The sequence below is a fragment of the Fragaria vesca genome, linkage group LG5, assembly GCF_000184155.1.
Source record: "Fragaria vesca subsp. vesca linkage group LG5, FraVesHawaii_1.0, whole genome shotgun sequence".
In the NCBI taxonomy this organism is placed as follows: domain Eukaryota; kingdom Viridiplantae; phylum Streptophyta; class Magnoliopsida; order Rosales; family Rosaceae; genus Fragaria; species Fragaria vesca.
In genome coordinates, this window is record NC_020495.1 from 23,229,358 (window position 1) to 23,243,955 (window position 14,598).

At 36.2% G+C, this 14,598-nt stretch overlaps 1 protein-coding gene across 1 annotated transcript; it reads left to right on the top strand.

Moving 5' to 3' along the window:
• The first annotated feature begins 8,301 nt into the window (after positions 1 to 8,301).
• On the top strand, positions 8,302 to 9,661 carry LOC101294079 (ethylene-responsive transcription factor 5-like). The gene has a single exon (XM_004300307.1). The coding sequence runs from the start codon at positions 8,415 to 8,417 to the stop codon at positions 9,459 to 9,461; it is 1,047 nt and encodes a 348-aa protein (XP_004300355.1). The 5' UTR covers positions 8,302 to 8,414; the 3' UTR covers positions 9,462 to 9,661.
• The last annotated feature ends 4,937 nt before the right edge of the window (positions 9,662 to 14,598 follow it).

A 14,598-nucleotide genomic window follows, 5' to 3' on the forward strand; every position in this document is an offset into this window, starting at 1 on the left:
CCACCCAATCATCTCTGTTTCTCTCTCTTCTCTCTCTCTGTTTCTCTCTCTATCTCTCTCTCTTTTGTATTGGGTGGTGCTCATGACCAGCAAAACTTGCTGGTTGGCAAATCTGCATCCTAGAAAGGGCTGAATGAAATATAGTCCGATGTGTTGGGTCTTTCTATTCTAGGTAACAGTTCTGGACTTTTGGTTACTAATATAAGGTTGCTAACTACGTACTCAACTAATTTGCATGAAATTAAGGTTTCTACATATCGATCAGTTATGGTTACTAAGGTTGCTAATTACTAACTCGTATAAATGCTGGGTTAAGGATCTCAGTGATGGAGGTAGTTATGGTTCTAGGTAATTTGCATGAGATTAGTAAAACGTGAAATCCATGCCAGCTTCTGTAAGGTTGCATGCAGAAAATGAAAAGTCGACTCTTTGTGATCCTGATGTTAGAAGGATTGTGTTCTTAAGATGGAGGCATATATATGACAAATATATATTGCCTTTAGCGCCAAACATGCAAAAGAAGAAAGGAGGGCGCTGATCGAGTCACAGAATTTGTGATGACAGGTTTTCAGAGATGTCTAGCTTACGGATTTCATTCCATCAGAGCGCGCCAAACTTAGGTGGTCTCAAAAGAAACTAGAAAGTGTTCCTGCTTCAGGAAGTATAAATGGGCCTGGTTAACATATATATAGTTAAAGTTCTGCCTTCCCGGAACAGAAGATCAGAGTTGTAATTAATCAATCATCACCGGTGTAGGAACAACAGAACAGCCATCTTTACAATAAGCTAATAAAATGGATGCCATATATGGCTTAAAAGTCGCAGCATATATCATAAATCATGTTATTGTTATGTAAGAATTCGAAGAGCGATCAGTTCTACTTCCAAACTGGACTAATTACTGTTGTGAAGAGCATGTTATTATGTTAAAGTAGCTTCGATCTCTACTACTTATAGTACCCCATGGATTGAACCCACTTCGTGTGTGTGTGTATATATATATATATGGCAACTATAAGAATTGAGAGATCATATGGATATCAAAGTTGTGGACAAAAGCTAAAACCAGATCTTCCAGATACTGCTTCAAACGCTTCACCAAATTGACCCCGTGCACCAACTTCATTTTGATCAAGGAACAGATGAAAGCCAGTGAAATCAAAGCATTTGGAAGTCACAAAGAAAAGAAGTGAAGAACGTTTGATAGTGACACATATTTTGTTGACACAAGAGGTGAACAGTAGCTGCATTTGGACAACGGTACAATACTACAATTAGCAAGATGTTGAAGGGAAGAGAGTTTTATGACTGAACATCAGGAAGCATTGTGACTACTTTGGCGCTGAAATCTATACTTATGTGATGATGCATTGCAAATTCTTTGGGCTATATATTCAGTGGTTTGAAATCATATATATTAGATGAAGCACTGAGGAAAACTTCCACCTGTGATGAAGTGAAAGCTGCTTTTCTCAGCTAATTTAGCAGAAACCACAATATATATTGTAAAAGAAATTGAACATGGGCATGATCAAAAGCAACCTGTATGTCCGAGCTATAAACGAGCTATATATAGTCTTCATCCAAATTACAAGAGTACGTCAGCCTGCAGTACGTATCAGAATTAGAATGGGACAGCCAGACAGGCTTTATGTTGCTTACTTTGTGCTACAGGTAACCAGCTGATTCAGTTCATTGTGTACTCTGCACCGTTCGGCTCTCTGATTTTATGCTGCAATTTTCCTCATAAAACATATATCAAGCTACTCCTATCGGACACCACATGTACATAATATATGTTGCTGCACTCCCTTAAGCAAGAAACGGTGGATGCTGCTGAAACAGGACCATTAGCTTAAGCACACATAAACAGAAATCAAATTGCATATTTCCAAACAATAACATTGGTGCATTCCTTATAAAACTGTATGGTTTTAAGTCTAAAACTGTTCTTCCCAACTAACTGCAGTTACTGTGAGTAATCATATAGATGTTCATTACCAACTTTTCACATTCAATCCTTATCTTTCATTCGTGTACTCCAAATTCTTTGCGCAACACTTAATAAGCTCTATGTTTTACCATATTTCTTCAGAAGATATGCCTGTTTAAATTTGCACCTCTCCATACCATACAATTCAAAAGACACTATACAATAAGAATTAGTCCTCATCAATACCAATTTAGTTGAAAATTGAAAGTACGAAATATTCTATGTTTTCAAAAGTTTCAACACCAATATGTGCTAGTTCAATATCAAGCAAACCAATTTACCCTCGAGGCCTGAAACAGACCATAGGAAGGTCCGTAATCAACCCTGGCCTCGACCTTAGGAAGTTCCGATTAATTTCTTTCGGAATTATTCCAAACAAAATTGCTTAATTAAGATCAGCAAAAGAAGATCTTCAACCTTGAAAGATCCCAACCTGCTGTCATCGACCTTGCATACGTTTAGATGTGGAAAAGGGTGCGAATATGATTTAGCAATCTTAAACACAACAGTCACAACTATTTTATTATTCACAGCTAAACTACAGAAGTTCACAAGATCGATCGTTCCTAACTTTGATAACTTCAAATTCCCAGGTCATCATGATGATAACTTTGATAACCCTTCTATGGGGTTATAACCATAGAGATTTTAGAAATCTCATATGCACAAGTAACCGCGTACAAGTTCGAACTATCCAAACCCAAAACCGACTAATCGGTCAGACTAGAGAGACAAATTATATATCTTTTACGTACATTGCTAGGGACCTGGCCGGCGAAGCTAGTCTAAAACTCTAAACATGCACTTCAACAACTACAGCCTCGCCAGTAGCCGCGTAAGGACCTGTTCATGTTTGCGTCTTTCTTGTTAGGCAAGGCTAGCTTGGTGCTCTCAATCCACATGAGATTTTTTTTTGTCTAACATACAGTACATACACACACAACCCTGCAGTCCAGAAAAATAGTATTGAAGTGATTCAAGACGGCGAATTATGAAGAAAATCTTGAGTTAGGACAACACAATTATGTCTCGAGTATATGGACCTGTATGTTTGTATGGATATGCTAATCTGTACATGATTCAGTACGGAGGTTAATATTGAAAGAGACTAAGAGTATCATCCTCATCTGCACAGCGCTAAGATACAAACAGTGTGTGACTGGTTCAATCACTATAAATTGCTCAATGTTTAGCATAGTTCCCTTCTTTTAATTCGGAAAACCCCGTAAAACTCGGTCATCTCAGAATCTTATTACTCTACTACAGCTAACTGGAAAACAAAACCATGCAATATATATACTTCGATTCCATGGAATTTTTAAGGGCCAGGTTGGTGATCACAGACCAACAGTATCAAACAAGGAGTTTAGCCAACATAAAAAAATACCAGTATTTTATAAGAAACATAGCCAGAATCTAGATATAAATATTTCTGATGGCCCCTTTGTGACCAGGCCCTGCTATTTGTTTTAGCAAACTGGTAATCTTGGATTAGCATGAATTGTGTTGTTCTTGTTCCTATCTATGATTTGTTAAACCAAAAGGGATTAAAGACTTGGCAAACTCCATGGACTTGGTAAAAACCTCCTCTACTACTTCAGTTCCTAAGTGCTGATTTTGGGAGCATATGACTAATATAATTCATATGATTCTAGCTTTTTCTCCATCTTTTTATTAAAGTATTGAGGTGGTTGAGCTTGTCGGGGTCTTTGTAGACTTTGGATTATTAGCTCCAAACTGCAGACCTGCAGTGCTTGACTTCTTCTTTCGGTTTCAGCATTGACCCCAATGACGTCCCTACATCATTAAACCTGTTGATGATAGACCTTTAAGATTGGATCAGGTCAAATTAATTCTGAAGTTTATGAATAATTCTGTCTTGTATCTACCTGAAGACACACTGCTTTCTACAGTCTTGTTGCTTAATTTTCTCCATTTGTTTCTGTTTCTTTTTTTTAGAGTATCAACGACGGTATCCTTGATGATTTTCTGGGCCAGAGACTAATCCGTGTCGATAGATCATGTCAATACGTTTCTTCCCTTTTGGCCACTAAAAATAAATTAGGATTTAACTTCAATTAGCGTCGGCGGAATTCGAACCTAAATATGGGGTTTCACTCTAAGACTCTTACCAACTCTCGACCACTTGTGGTGGTTTTGTTTTTGTTTCTTTGAGACGAGGTGAGAGCGCCTTACCAGTTACCACCCTAGTTGATGCATATGTTTATGGAGATTTATAGCTCAAATCTTGCCAGCTTCTACAGTTGAATATATGTGGATCCGTAACTTATGCAGTAATCATAAACTATATAAGGGGATTTCTATATACACTCAATTTTGAAGAGTAGTTTTAAATAAAACTCACCTAATATTTCTATTTGATAGACATCTAAATGTATCAATTATGATACATTATGTCTTATTTTTTCTAAATTTTACATAATTGCCACCATTCAACTCTAACATATAAACATAATAAATAAGCTTAATTGATGTTGTCTTAAATACCTTAATTATGAGTTTTTCTTCTAACACTAAAATTTTTCAAACAATTTACAAGAATCATGCGGGTTTCTTTATTTTTTATGAAAAAATCTTGGTGAAAAGGTGAAAGGAATTTATTATCTAATCTATATATAAAGTAGAATATAATATAAATAAGATATCTGATTATTAGAGTAAAAAAAAGAAATTTTGTAGTGTTACTGTAGGACCATGTGGCTTCTGACGTGGTCCTCCGTTACATTCAAATTTTGACATATGGATTTTTATGATGAAAAACCATTTTAGCTATTTTGTCAAAGACCTTGATTTTTAAACCCTAAACCCTATATCTTATACCCTATACCCTAAACCATAAACCCTAAACCCTATACCCTAAACCTTATACCCTAAACCCTACACCCTACACCCTATACCCTAACCCTATACCTTAAACCCTATACCTTAACCTTATACCCTAAACCCAATTTTGGGTTTCTTCTTTTTAGGTATATATATTATCAGATCATACCCTATTTAATAGGTACATTAGAAATGTAAGTGGTTGAGAGTAAAATGTTCTCTCGATCAGGATTGGAAATGATATAATAATATATCTAAAAAGAAGAAAATTAATCAAAGAACAAAAACGTATACCTTACAATTAAACATTTTCCGACTATGTAGAGAGGCACCAAATGTGAGCTTAGGAATGAAAAGAATCATTCTATTACAAATGACATACTTTTGTATATAACATATATATATACACTTAAGTTAGTAATAACAAGGTAAGAAATTAAAGAATGTAATTGATTATGACAAAGTTAAATCCAACTAAATTTTAGCTTAATATTTGAGTTCAAATTGATGCTAAAATTGAGAAAGATACCAAATTTAGCTTTCTACCGTCTGAAGGGCAAATCAGAGAAACCGAAAAATAAATAAAACTATTACTTATAGACATTTGCTCTATATGGCAAGTTTGCTTATGTGAATTGGGTATAAAATGAAAGAAAAATATGTATGGTTTTATCTTAAAAGTGGTCTAGTATTTTGGGTTTTTATCTAATTTTCTCCTAATTTTATGTAATTGTAGACAAACTCTATGATACACATTGATTTGATTTCCATGCACGGTGATGAAAGACAAGCTTTATGTAAATGTAGACCAATTTCTTAGGGAATAAACTACCTCTTCCCTACTTGATTGGTATGGTGGCTCTCCTAAACTTGGAGTTAATCTACCAGTACTAAAACCTCTTAATAATTACCGGTTTAGAAGAATCTAAATCTAGTCATTTTCGATCATGAGCTAGTTTAAGCAAAACCGCGATGTCGATCCACTACGTGCTAATCTTAAAAACAACATCATCAGTTTCTAGAGACTCATAGCTAGCTCTAATGGTGAAAAATATTTCTTCTCTATGCCAGCCGTCTTGAGTTCGAATATCTCCAAACCAATCTCATTAACAAAAGAATAGGAATTAATCACCAACGAGAGGCCAGGGCTTGAACAGTTCATCAAGTTCGTGTTGGATGGGTGTGGTCGGAATAAATTGCAGGTTGTAGGGTACTTGTTTGTCAATTTCTCTATCCGATTTAATTTGTGAAGTCAATTTCTTTCTCCAGATATACAGCTCTGATTCCATTGAAAATGTCGTATCATTCATATCATCAGATGAAGAAAATTACATGAAAACGTGTTTGCATTGAAATCGTAGCACATACAACATCCCCCACTTGATATATGTAAGAACCTTCGGATCATTAATGTGAAAGACATATTTCAACCATATACGTACCTGTACCTGTAATGTAACAACCGGATCGATATTATAGACTTTATCAACTACACTAGTCAGCACTCTTACAAATGACTCAACTTCAGAAAGATCAAAATCTTCATTTTCGGTTCTTCATCAGGTACAGACTCTCTTTCATTTTGACAATAAACATACGTTTTTATATAAAATTAATATTTATACAAGTAGCCGGAGAGTTTTCACTACTCGGCATGTTCAACAAGAGGTAAAATGAATATAAAATCTGATTACCCTGTTGAAACGTTAATGTAAAATTAAAGAGTAGTAGAATGGAAAGGTCATTCAGTTCAGACATGACATGAAAATAAAGTTAAATTGTAGGAAGTTCACAAAGTTTAAATACGCGATAAAGTAGGATTCAAGTCATGACTCTCATGAGTAAAATAACTGAAAGAAAGAATCTTGGAGTTGAAATCTAATTGTTTCTGGAACAAAAAAGACAAGGAGAACCAATCTAGTATTGCTTGCCTGCACGTATGTCAATTTGTGCTTTGTCTAGAAGCTCAAGCTATCGAAACACGGGAGCTAGCTTGAAAGAAACGTACTTTAGCATGTATGAAATGATAAGACCCGATCCAAAGCGCAAGGTTTGATATTCTGATAAAATGGAATCTAAATTAGCTAGCATCTCTACTTTTAATCCAATAATAAAGGGTATATATATCGATCCCAAGTATTGGAAATCACACTAATTTGCTTCTCCACTCTGACTTAATTTGATAAATAATTTATGTTAGATTCGAATATCCAAGCTATTTTCCCATAGCTCGAGCGCTTTATATATAGACAACTGGAAAATTTGGTAACTGCCCTTTGAATGATATTCGACATGTTAGTAATCCCAGAAAATGGTAAATCTAGATAGACTTGGCTCAAGTCACAACATATACCAGCGTCTGTGGAGAGAAGAAGAGAGCAAAAACTGAGAGAGAATGGTATGATACTGAGATGTATATTCTATTTTTATTTTACATGTACTTGAACAAAAATTACAATGTTATGAATCAAATTACAACATTGAGAACAAATTTTACCAAATTTATACTATTTACATGAAGTTATACAAAATTACAACTATGAGAACAATTTGTACAAAAAGTTGTAAAATGGTTGTACATTTTATAATTACAATTATTAGAACAAGATTACAAACAATAGGACTCAGCATTACCACTTTGACTACAAATATGTTGTCACATTTATAAATATAAGTATCACATACTAGTAGGTACCATAGAATTTCCTAAAAAATAATCGATGATGGACGAAAACTTTGAGAGAAAAAGAATGAAGATCAAACTAAAGAGAAGATAATTTCGTCTTGATAACCAGCTTTTATAGTTGAAAACCACTCAATAACTAGAGTCTTGTACGGTTTAAAATAGTGATCGATATAAGTTCTTGGTATATACGAGATGAATCGAGATTTAAATACAATTAGTTAAAGTCACTAATATATATCAACTTTGTTAATGTTATTCAATATTGCGGGCCTAATACCCTTAGAATGAGTAAAATGTTAAACAGTACAAATGTACAATCTTCAAGCTATGAGCCAATCATCCCAACCTCATAAAGAGGAACTCGGTGACGAACCCTTCTAACCAAAAGCTTCGAATTCGATTCACTTTAACAGAAGCGTCCAGGAAGGAAGTACACACCACTCAAAAACCTCAGAACTAGCTAGCTACCTTCTCGAAGAAAACGACAAAAGGGATTAAGGTCAATAAGTCTGATATGTACCTGACCACCTCAACTGGGCCCGACCACCACTCAATTGGTTGGTCCATAGTAAAAAGAGAACCTCTCGCGGAGTTTTGTTTTGTTTTACGTAGAAGCATAACGGATAGGGCCATGTTGGAAAGGAAAGGGTAATATTAAGCTCAGGCAGGAGGATTAGCTAGGATGCTTCGTCTCTCTCACCCGGCACCAAAGTCTTCGTTTCCAATTTGTTTTTTCGGTCAAATCTCTGCAAAACATTTGTATAAATAGACGCTTCTTGTTTCTCCATTCCCATTCCACTCCCAGCTTTCCACTCTTTCTTAACATCTCTCTGATATATTCTCCCTCTCAATTAACAGATTTGAAATCATTCCCCTGATCGATCATCATCAATGGAACCTGCTCTCGACATGGCTGCCCTCGATTTCATCAAGAACCATCTTCTCGGCGAGTTCTCTCCCATCTGCAAAAGCTCTGGCTGCTCTGTTGTTACTGAGCTAACAACCACCACCACCACCTCCTCCTCCTCCTCCTCATCATCATCATCTTCGGATATATCCAGATCCCAGTCTACTTCTCAATCTTCCATCGAAATCTCTGACTACTTCGACAATGAACTCTTCGACTTCACCTCCAACAATATTCCCATCCCTGACGACTTCTTCGAGTTCGAAACCAAGCCACAAGTGATTGACCTCACAACCCCAAAACCAACTGATCTGACCTCCCAAATATCCTTTGAGTTTGACTCCAAGCCTCAGTTTAACAGCTCTGCTAGTTTCTTCGAGTTTCAACCGGAGGTTCAGATCTTGAACCAAACAGCTCCCAAACCGGTCACTACTTCTGCCCGGAAACCTGCCCTCACCATCTCTCTCCCCAACAAGACCGAATGGATTCAGTTCTCGAATTCCGACAAGAGTCAATTAGTGGTCCAGAAAACCGTTCAGAATGAGGAGAAGAAGAAGCACTACCGCGGCGTCCGACAAAGGCCGTGGGGCAAATACGCGGCGGAGATCCGAGACCCGAACCGAAGAGGCTCCCGGGTCTGGCTTGGAACCTTTGACGCAGCCATCGAGGCCGCCAAGGCTTACGACCGGGCGGCGTTTAAGCTCCGAGGCTCCAAAGCCATCCTTAACTTCCCTCTAGAAGCCGGGAAATATGACACCCCGCAGCCTAATAAGACGGCGGCCGTGGTTGAGAGAAAACGACGTCGTGAGGAGGAAGTGCAACCGGAAGTACCCGTGGTGGTGAAGAAGGAGAAAGTAACGGTATCGGAGGAGGCTGTGAGTTATATTAAGGATATGCCGTTGACACCGTCGAGTTGGACGGCGGCGTTGTGGGACTCCGATGAGGATGTGAAAGGGATCTTCAGTGTTCCGCCGTTGTCGCCGTTATCTCCCCACCCAGCGATGGGTTTTTCACAACTTATGGTCGTATGAAAAAAAACAGAAAGACTAATTCCATTTTTCATTGGCGCCGAGTTGTTTAATAGATTAGGACCTTTTTAATTCTTTTTAATTATCTGAAGAAAATGGTATATATTGTTCCCGTATATATGTGATATATGTACGTGGGAACTTTTGATAATGGATGAGAAGGATTGTGTTAATTTGGTAAACTTTGTATATATTCCCAGTTTCTCATAGCTTCCAAAGTTTAATAATTACGTTTCGGGCACCTATATGAACAATCATAATAAATCTTGGATATTTCTTTGTAGAAGAAAGATATACCAATTTGATAAGTACATTAGATTCACCATTATGATTAATTTTCTACCTAAAAGTGAAATGCAGGAAATCAAAACGCTATAATTTTAACTACAATGTGTTACCAATATCCTAGAAAGTAATTAAGATTTTGGGTTTGGATGAAGGCCAATGCTTGGGAATCACGCTTCCACAGTTAGTTCATCAAAGCGGTAACATAAACTACTCACTCAAGATACTAATATCCTCTGTTGGGTGAGAACATGGTATGTCAACAAATCCAAATTGAGCACTCAACTATTATTGTACCAATGGCTAATGCACGATCTCAATACAAAAACTAAACTATTAACCAAAATCTGAGGGTCGACACATTGGGAGTTTAAGTTGGGAATATCTTTACGGATATATGCTTTGGGTAGCTAGTTCAACTTAATTTCGAATCAATTTGATTTGCTTTTGGTTGACTTCTAATATAACGATTCATGCATAAACACTTCCAACATCATATATAGAGTTTTATTTTCAAAACCTAATAGAATTCAGTGTGGCTTAATGGCTTTTGTAATTGGGAATACCATTCCAAGGAACAAGAATGAGAATAATTTGAAGGATCCAGAAATGTATGGGACCTAAAGTTTCAGGATATGTCCAACCTTTTCTCACTGATTACTAGCTAGAGTGTAAATGACTCATGCATATAACAAATTAATTGGAGCTAGGCTGCTAATTCTGGTCATCATTTTAAAGTTTTGATGTGATGCTTCAACGATAAAATCAAGAGCTGATGCCTTAACTGGCAGTATTGCATCTAGTCCTCGTTCGATGCATTTGACCAAGCTTAAGCTAGTTATATGATTACGATGCTCGATCATCAAGTACTTATAGCCTTTTGAGACCGCTACCTTGAGTAGAAATCGTGTACTACTTCGTCCTGGATTTTTATTTTGAATTAGTTTTAACAAGGAATGAGCACTGGGGATATACAAAGTCAAAACTGCACATGTCTGTATAAAACTTTGGAATTCATCGCAAGACCGCAACGATTTGCTTCGAGTACAGTCACAAGGTCAAATGTAAATAAAAATCGATCACGGATTAGTATATGTTATGTTAGTGTAACGTGGCAATATAGCAGATGAACATTCTTAATCAGTGTTGTCATGAACTACTGTCAATGCTTAATATTTTTGTGTTGTGTTAATCTCATGTATCAAATTCATTTATATACATAACCGGTAACATATAGCTGGCTTGTAGATTCCTAATATGACGTATCAAGTTGATAGTGAAAGAGATGGAGAAAACTCTAGATGCTCGTAAAAAGATCGGTGAAGTCAACTGTATACATATTACTAAGATAAAGGTGTGTAATATAAATTGATCCGGTTAATTTGATTGGATTCATGTTGCTTGAATTTGTTTAGAACTCTTATAGTAGGATTGAGTACAATTTGAGACCGTCATATTATTCTTACTCAATCTAATGATTATAAGATATTAAAGTCTTAAAATATATACAAGCAACATGAATCCAAACAGAAAATCAAATTCAACGTAAAATACATATATATAGTTTACGTATCCCCTGAACATATAAATGTAGGAGCATTGATAATCGAATTTATTCCGAGAGCTAGTTTTAGGTTAGCACAATCGACTGCTCGACCTTGCTTGCTAATTCGTCAGAAACAAACCTTGCTTCTAAGAATGCAGGTTGTGCAAGAACAATGCTCTTTTTGTTCGACCTTAATTAACCTTTGGTATTCTTTTGTTTTATTTTATCAGAGCTCTGACTTTCTATATGTCTGATCTGTGACTATTCAAACAAACAAACTCCTCGTGGCTTGCTTGAGGTTGACCCTAGCATTTGAATATGATGTCGTCGGTCGTCACCATGATAGAACCATTCTCATGTCGGTTTTTATTGCTGGACTTTGAATTCCAAATTATTGCAAAAAAAATTGTCAAATCTATCTCAAAAGCTATACGTGGTGCATGGCTCGTACGTGGAGGAAGCTCCAGGCTCCAGCTAACAGCGGTCCACGGCGGCTGCTTTTGCTTATGTACTGACAGCACCGCCGTAGCCACCGACGTCAGGCAGACCAGACCAGGCCACATATTGCTCGATCTGCTGTCGTACGTAGCGATTCATCCGCACCGTTTCTCGTTTTTCTGTGCTTGGAGATTACTGTGTATTTTACGCTGTCACGAACTGGCATGGCAGATGATAACTCACAAGTCAAACTTAGACGTGAAAACTAAAACTGTTAGAGCTTTCTTGAGAAATACTCCAAAATGTAAAAGTCAGAATTCAGAAACGTAGATATGAGTGAGTCTGGATATCGGAGTTACTGTGTGGTTGACGAAGTGAAAATGTTTAATCATCGGAGTTAATTTGGATGTAATATTATCGGGGCACCGGAAACAGTAGAAAATCGGGTGGAACGCACGTACTCTCGGCATACATTTTCCTTTTCAGATGACTTTGTTTTAGTATTCAAAACTACAACTAGGGATCGAATACTCAACACATGTATAAACTGAAGCTAAAGCGTATATATGTACGTGATCGACTTAATAGCATAAAAAGATGTTAAATTCTTAACTGTGGAGCAATATAATTGATGATGATCCCGTGATTAATGATCATAAAAATTAATTAATGGGTCAATACCCCGATGACTGATTCATCCTTTTTCTTCTTGTTTGGTTTGGTTTGGTTGCAGGCTTCAAAGTTCAAACATATAATAAACTGCACTCGATCTTTGTATTCTAGTCCCCAGTGGGACGTCACTGATATGTATGGCTTGCATCAATACATATCTCCATTTTTTTTCTTCTACTTTCTAATTCGGGAATTAATCACAGTACTAGTACTACTCATGTTTACGGGAAATTCTATCTACACAGTTATTAGTGACGAAAAAAGGAGATGAAAAGAGTTTTTATGTATAAAGCTACACCTAATTAACTTCTGCATCAATAGGACAACACCAGTTAACTTCAACCCCTTAGCCCTTATATCCTAAGACCTCGTTTGGTTCGCAGAAAGGAAAATAGTTACTTTGTCTTTCTCACGGAAGAGAAAGAGAAGAGAAATTTGTCTTTCTCACGGGAAGGAAAAGAGAAGAGAAATAAAATTTTCCGATGACTTTATGTTCCGATGTTTGGTAACACAAGGAAAATCATCCAGAAAGTTAATTAAAATAATAAAATAATATATTGTGAATAATAAATGCAAGGAAATGAGATGAGAAAGTGGTTCATATGGAATTATGGATTTTGGAAGGAACAATTTTTCCTCACGTTTTCCCAACCTTTAGGAAAATATTTCTTTTCCTTCAGCATTTCCAAAAGCAGGAAATGAACAACTTTTATTTCCTGATGGTTACTTTCCACGAACCAAACAAGGTCTAAGTTCTAACTAATTCCTTTTATTTGTTCTAACTGATTTTTGAGTGCAATTAATCAACACCCCTATTTTTCTGCAGCAATATATGTGGTGATTAACACCAGCTAGCGAACTCCAACCTTATAGCCACCTGGCTTTCAGATCCGCTCCCCGTTTCCTCATCTTTTTATAATCTGGGAATCACGGATAGAGCTCAAACACATGCAAGGCCATCAGAAGCTACCGACATTACACTCATCATGATCAGTTTTAGCCATCGAATTTCTTTTGATATATTATTGTTCACAATAATGTATTCGATATAACATCGAATACATTGATATGAACAGCCATCGAATTTCATATTCTAGTTAGGAATTGTGTTCTGTTGACGACGATCAGACGTTACTGTAAGTTTAATCGTACTGGGCTCGCAAGCATAGACGAATTGCTGAAACTATATATATATCAACGACAGAATCTTCGACCAGATACTGAAGTTAAACATGCATGAAGATATCAAGGCTTGATTTTTGGAAGAATAGTATATAATCAGTAACGACTGTTTTTAAGTAAGGAAATTAACAAATGCTTCAATTCAAGTTTACTGATGATGAGTTAATTATTAATGAGTCAAAGTCTTTGCATTGCTAAATTCCTTGTATCCCTGAAAATCTCATTCTCAGAAATGACCTATATGTGCTCTGTGTTGTTTTAGATATGACTCGATTAGCGAGTGATTAATAACTTAATTTGTTGAACATGATATATAATAGTGCTGTCGTGTGGTTGGGGACCGGCCAATTAATTTGTTACAAGCTTCACTAATCATTTGGCAAATTGACATGTGTGCTAAATGAGCTATATTAAAGGATTAATCTCTCAATGAATCGAATGCATATAAATCTCTCACAGTCAACCAGTTAGGGAATATATGATTAAGATATAAGAGAGCTAGCTCCTTTGAACAACTTTGCTGATATAGTTGAAAATCAAGGGTACATACAATATTATGATACTTTTTTTCTATTTTTGATTTGAAACTGGCAGGATTACATTGATTAATAATTTTGAAGTAGAGTAGAGAATGCATGAGAGATGACGATTAACGAATTATCTCGTTAAGTAGAAACTTTAACAGAGCATATATAGATTACTTTTTTGACTCAGCTCAAAGCTTGTTTCATTCTATCGAAAAGAAGAAGATACATCATGAATCGATCAACTGCCTTGCGTAAAAGATTGCTTGAAGTTGATAAAATCCATCTTAAAGACGGGTTTCAACTCCATGAAGTCCTATAAGTTAAATTTTATTCGACTAATTAATTTCACACTCTTTTTAGCTTTTCTTTTCATTTCCTTCCAATATCATGTGCTGGTTAATGGTTATCAACTATTTACAATGAGAAGTTGCATTCTTTATCGAACAATCTCACACTTAGATGATCAAATCTCACACTTATCAAGCAAAAC

What these genes read in the sequence shown, in the direction of transcription:
- LOC101294079 (XM_004300307.1), top strand. Translation starts at nt 8,415, where the DNA reads ATGGAACCTGCTCTCGACATGGCTGCCCTCGATTTCATCAAGAACCAT.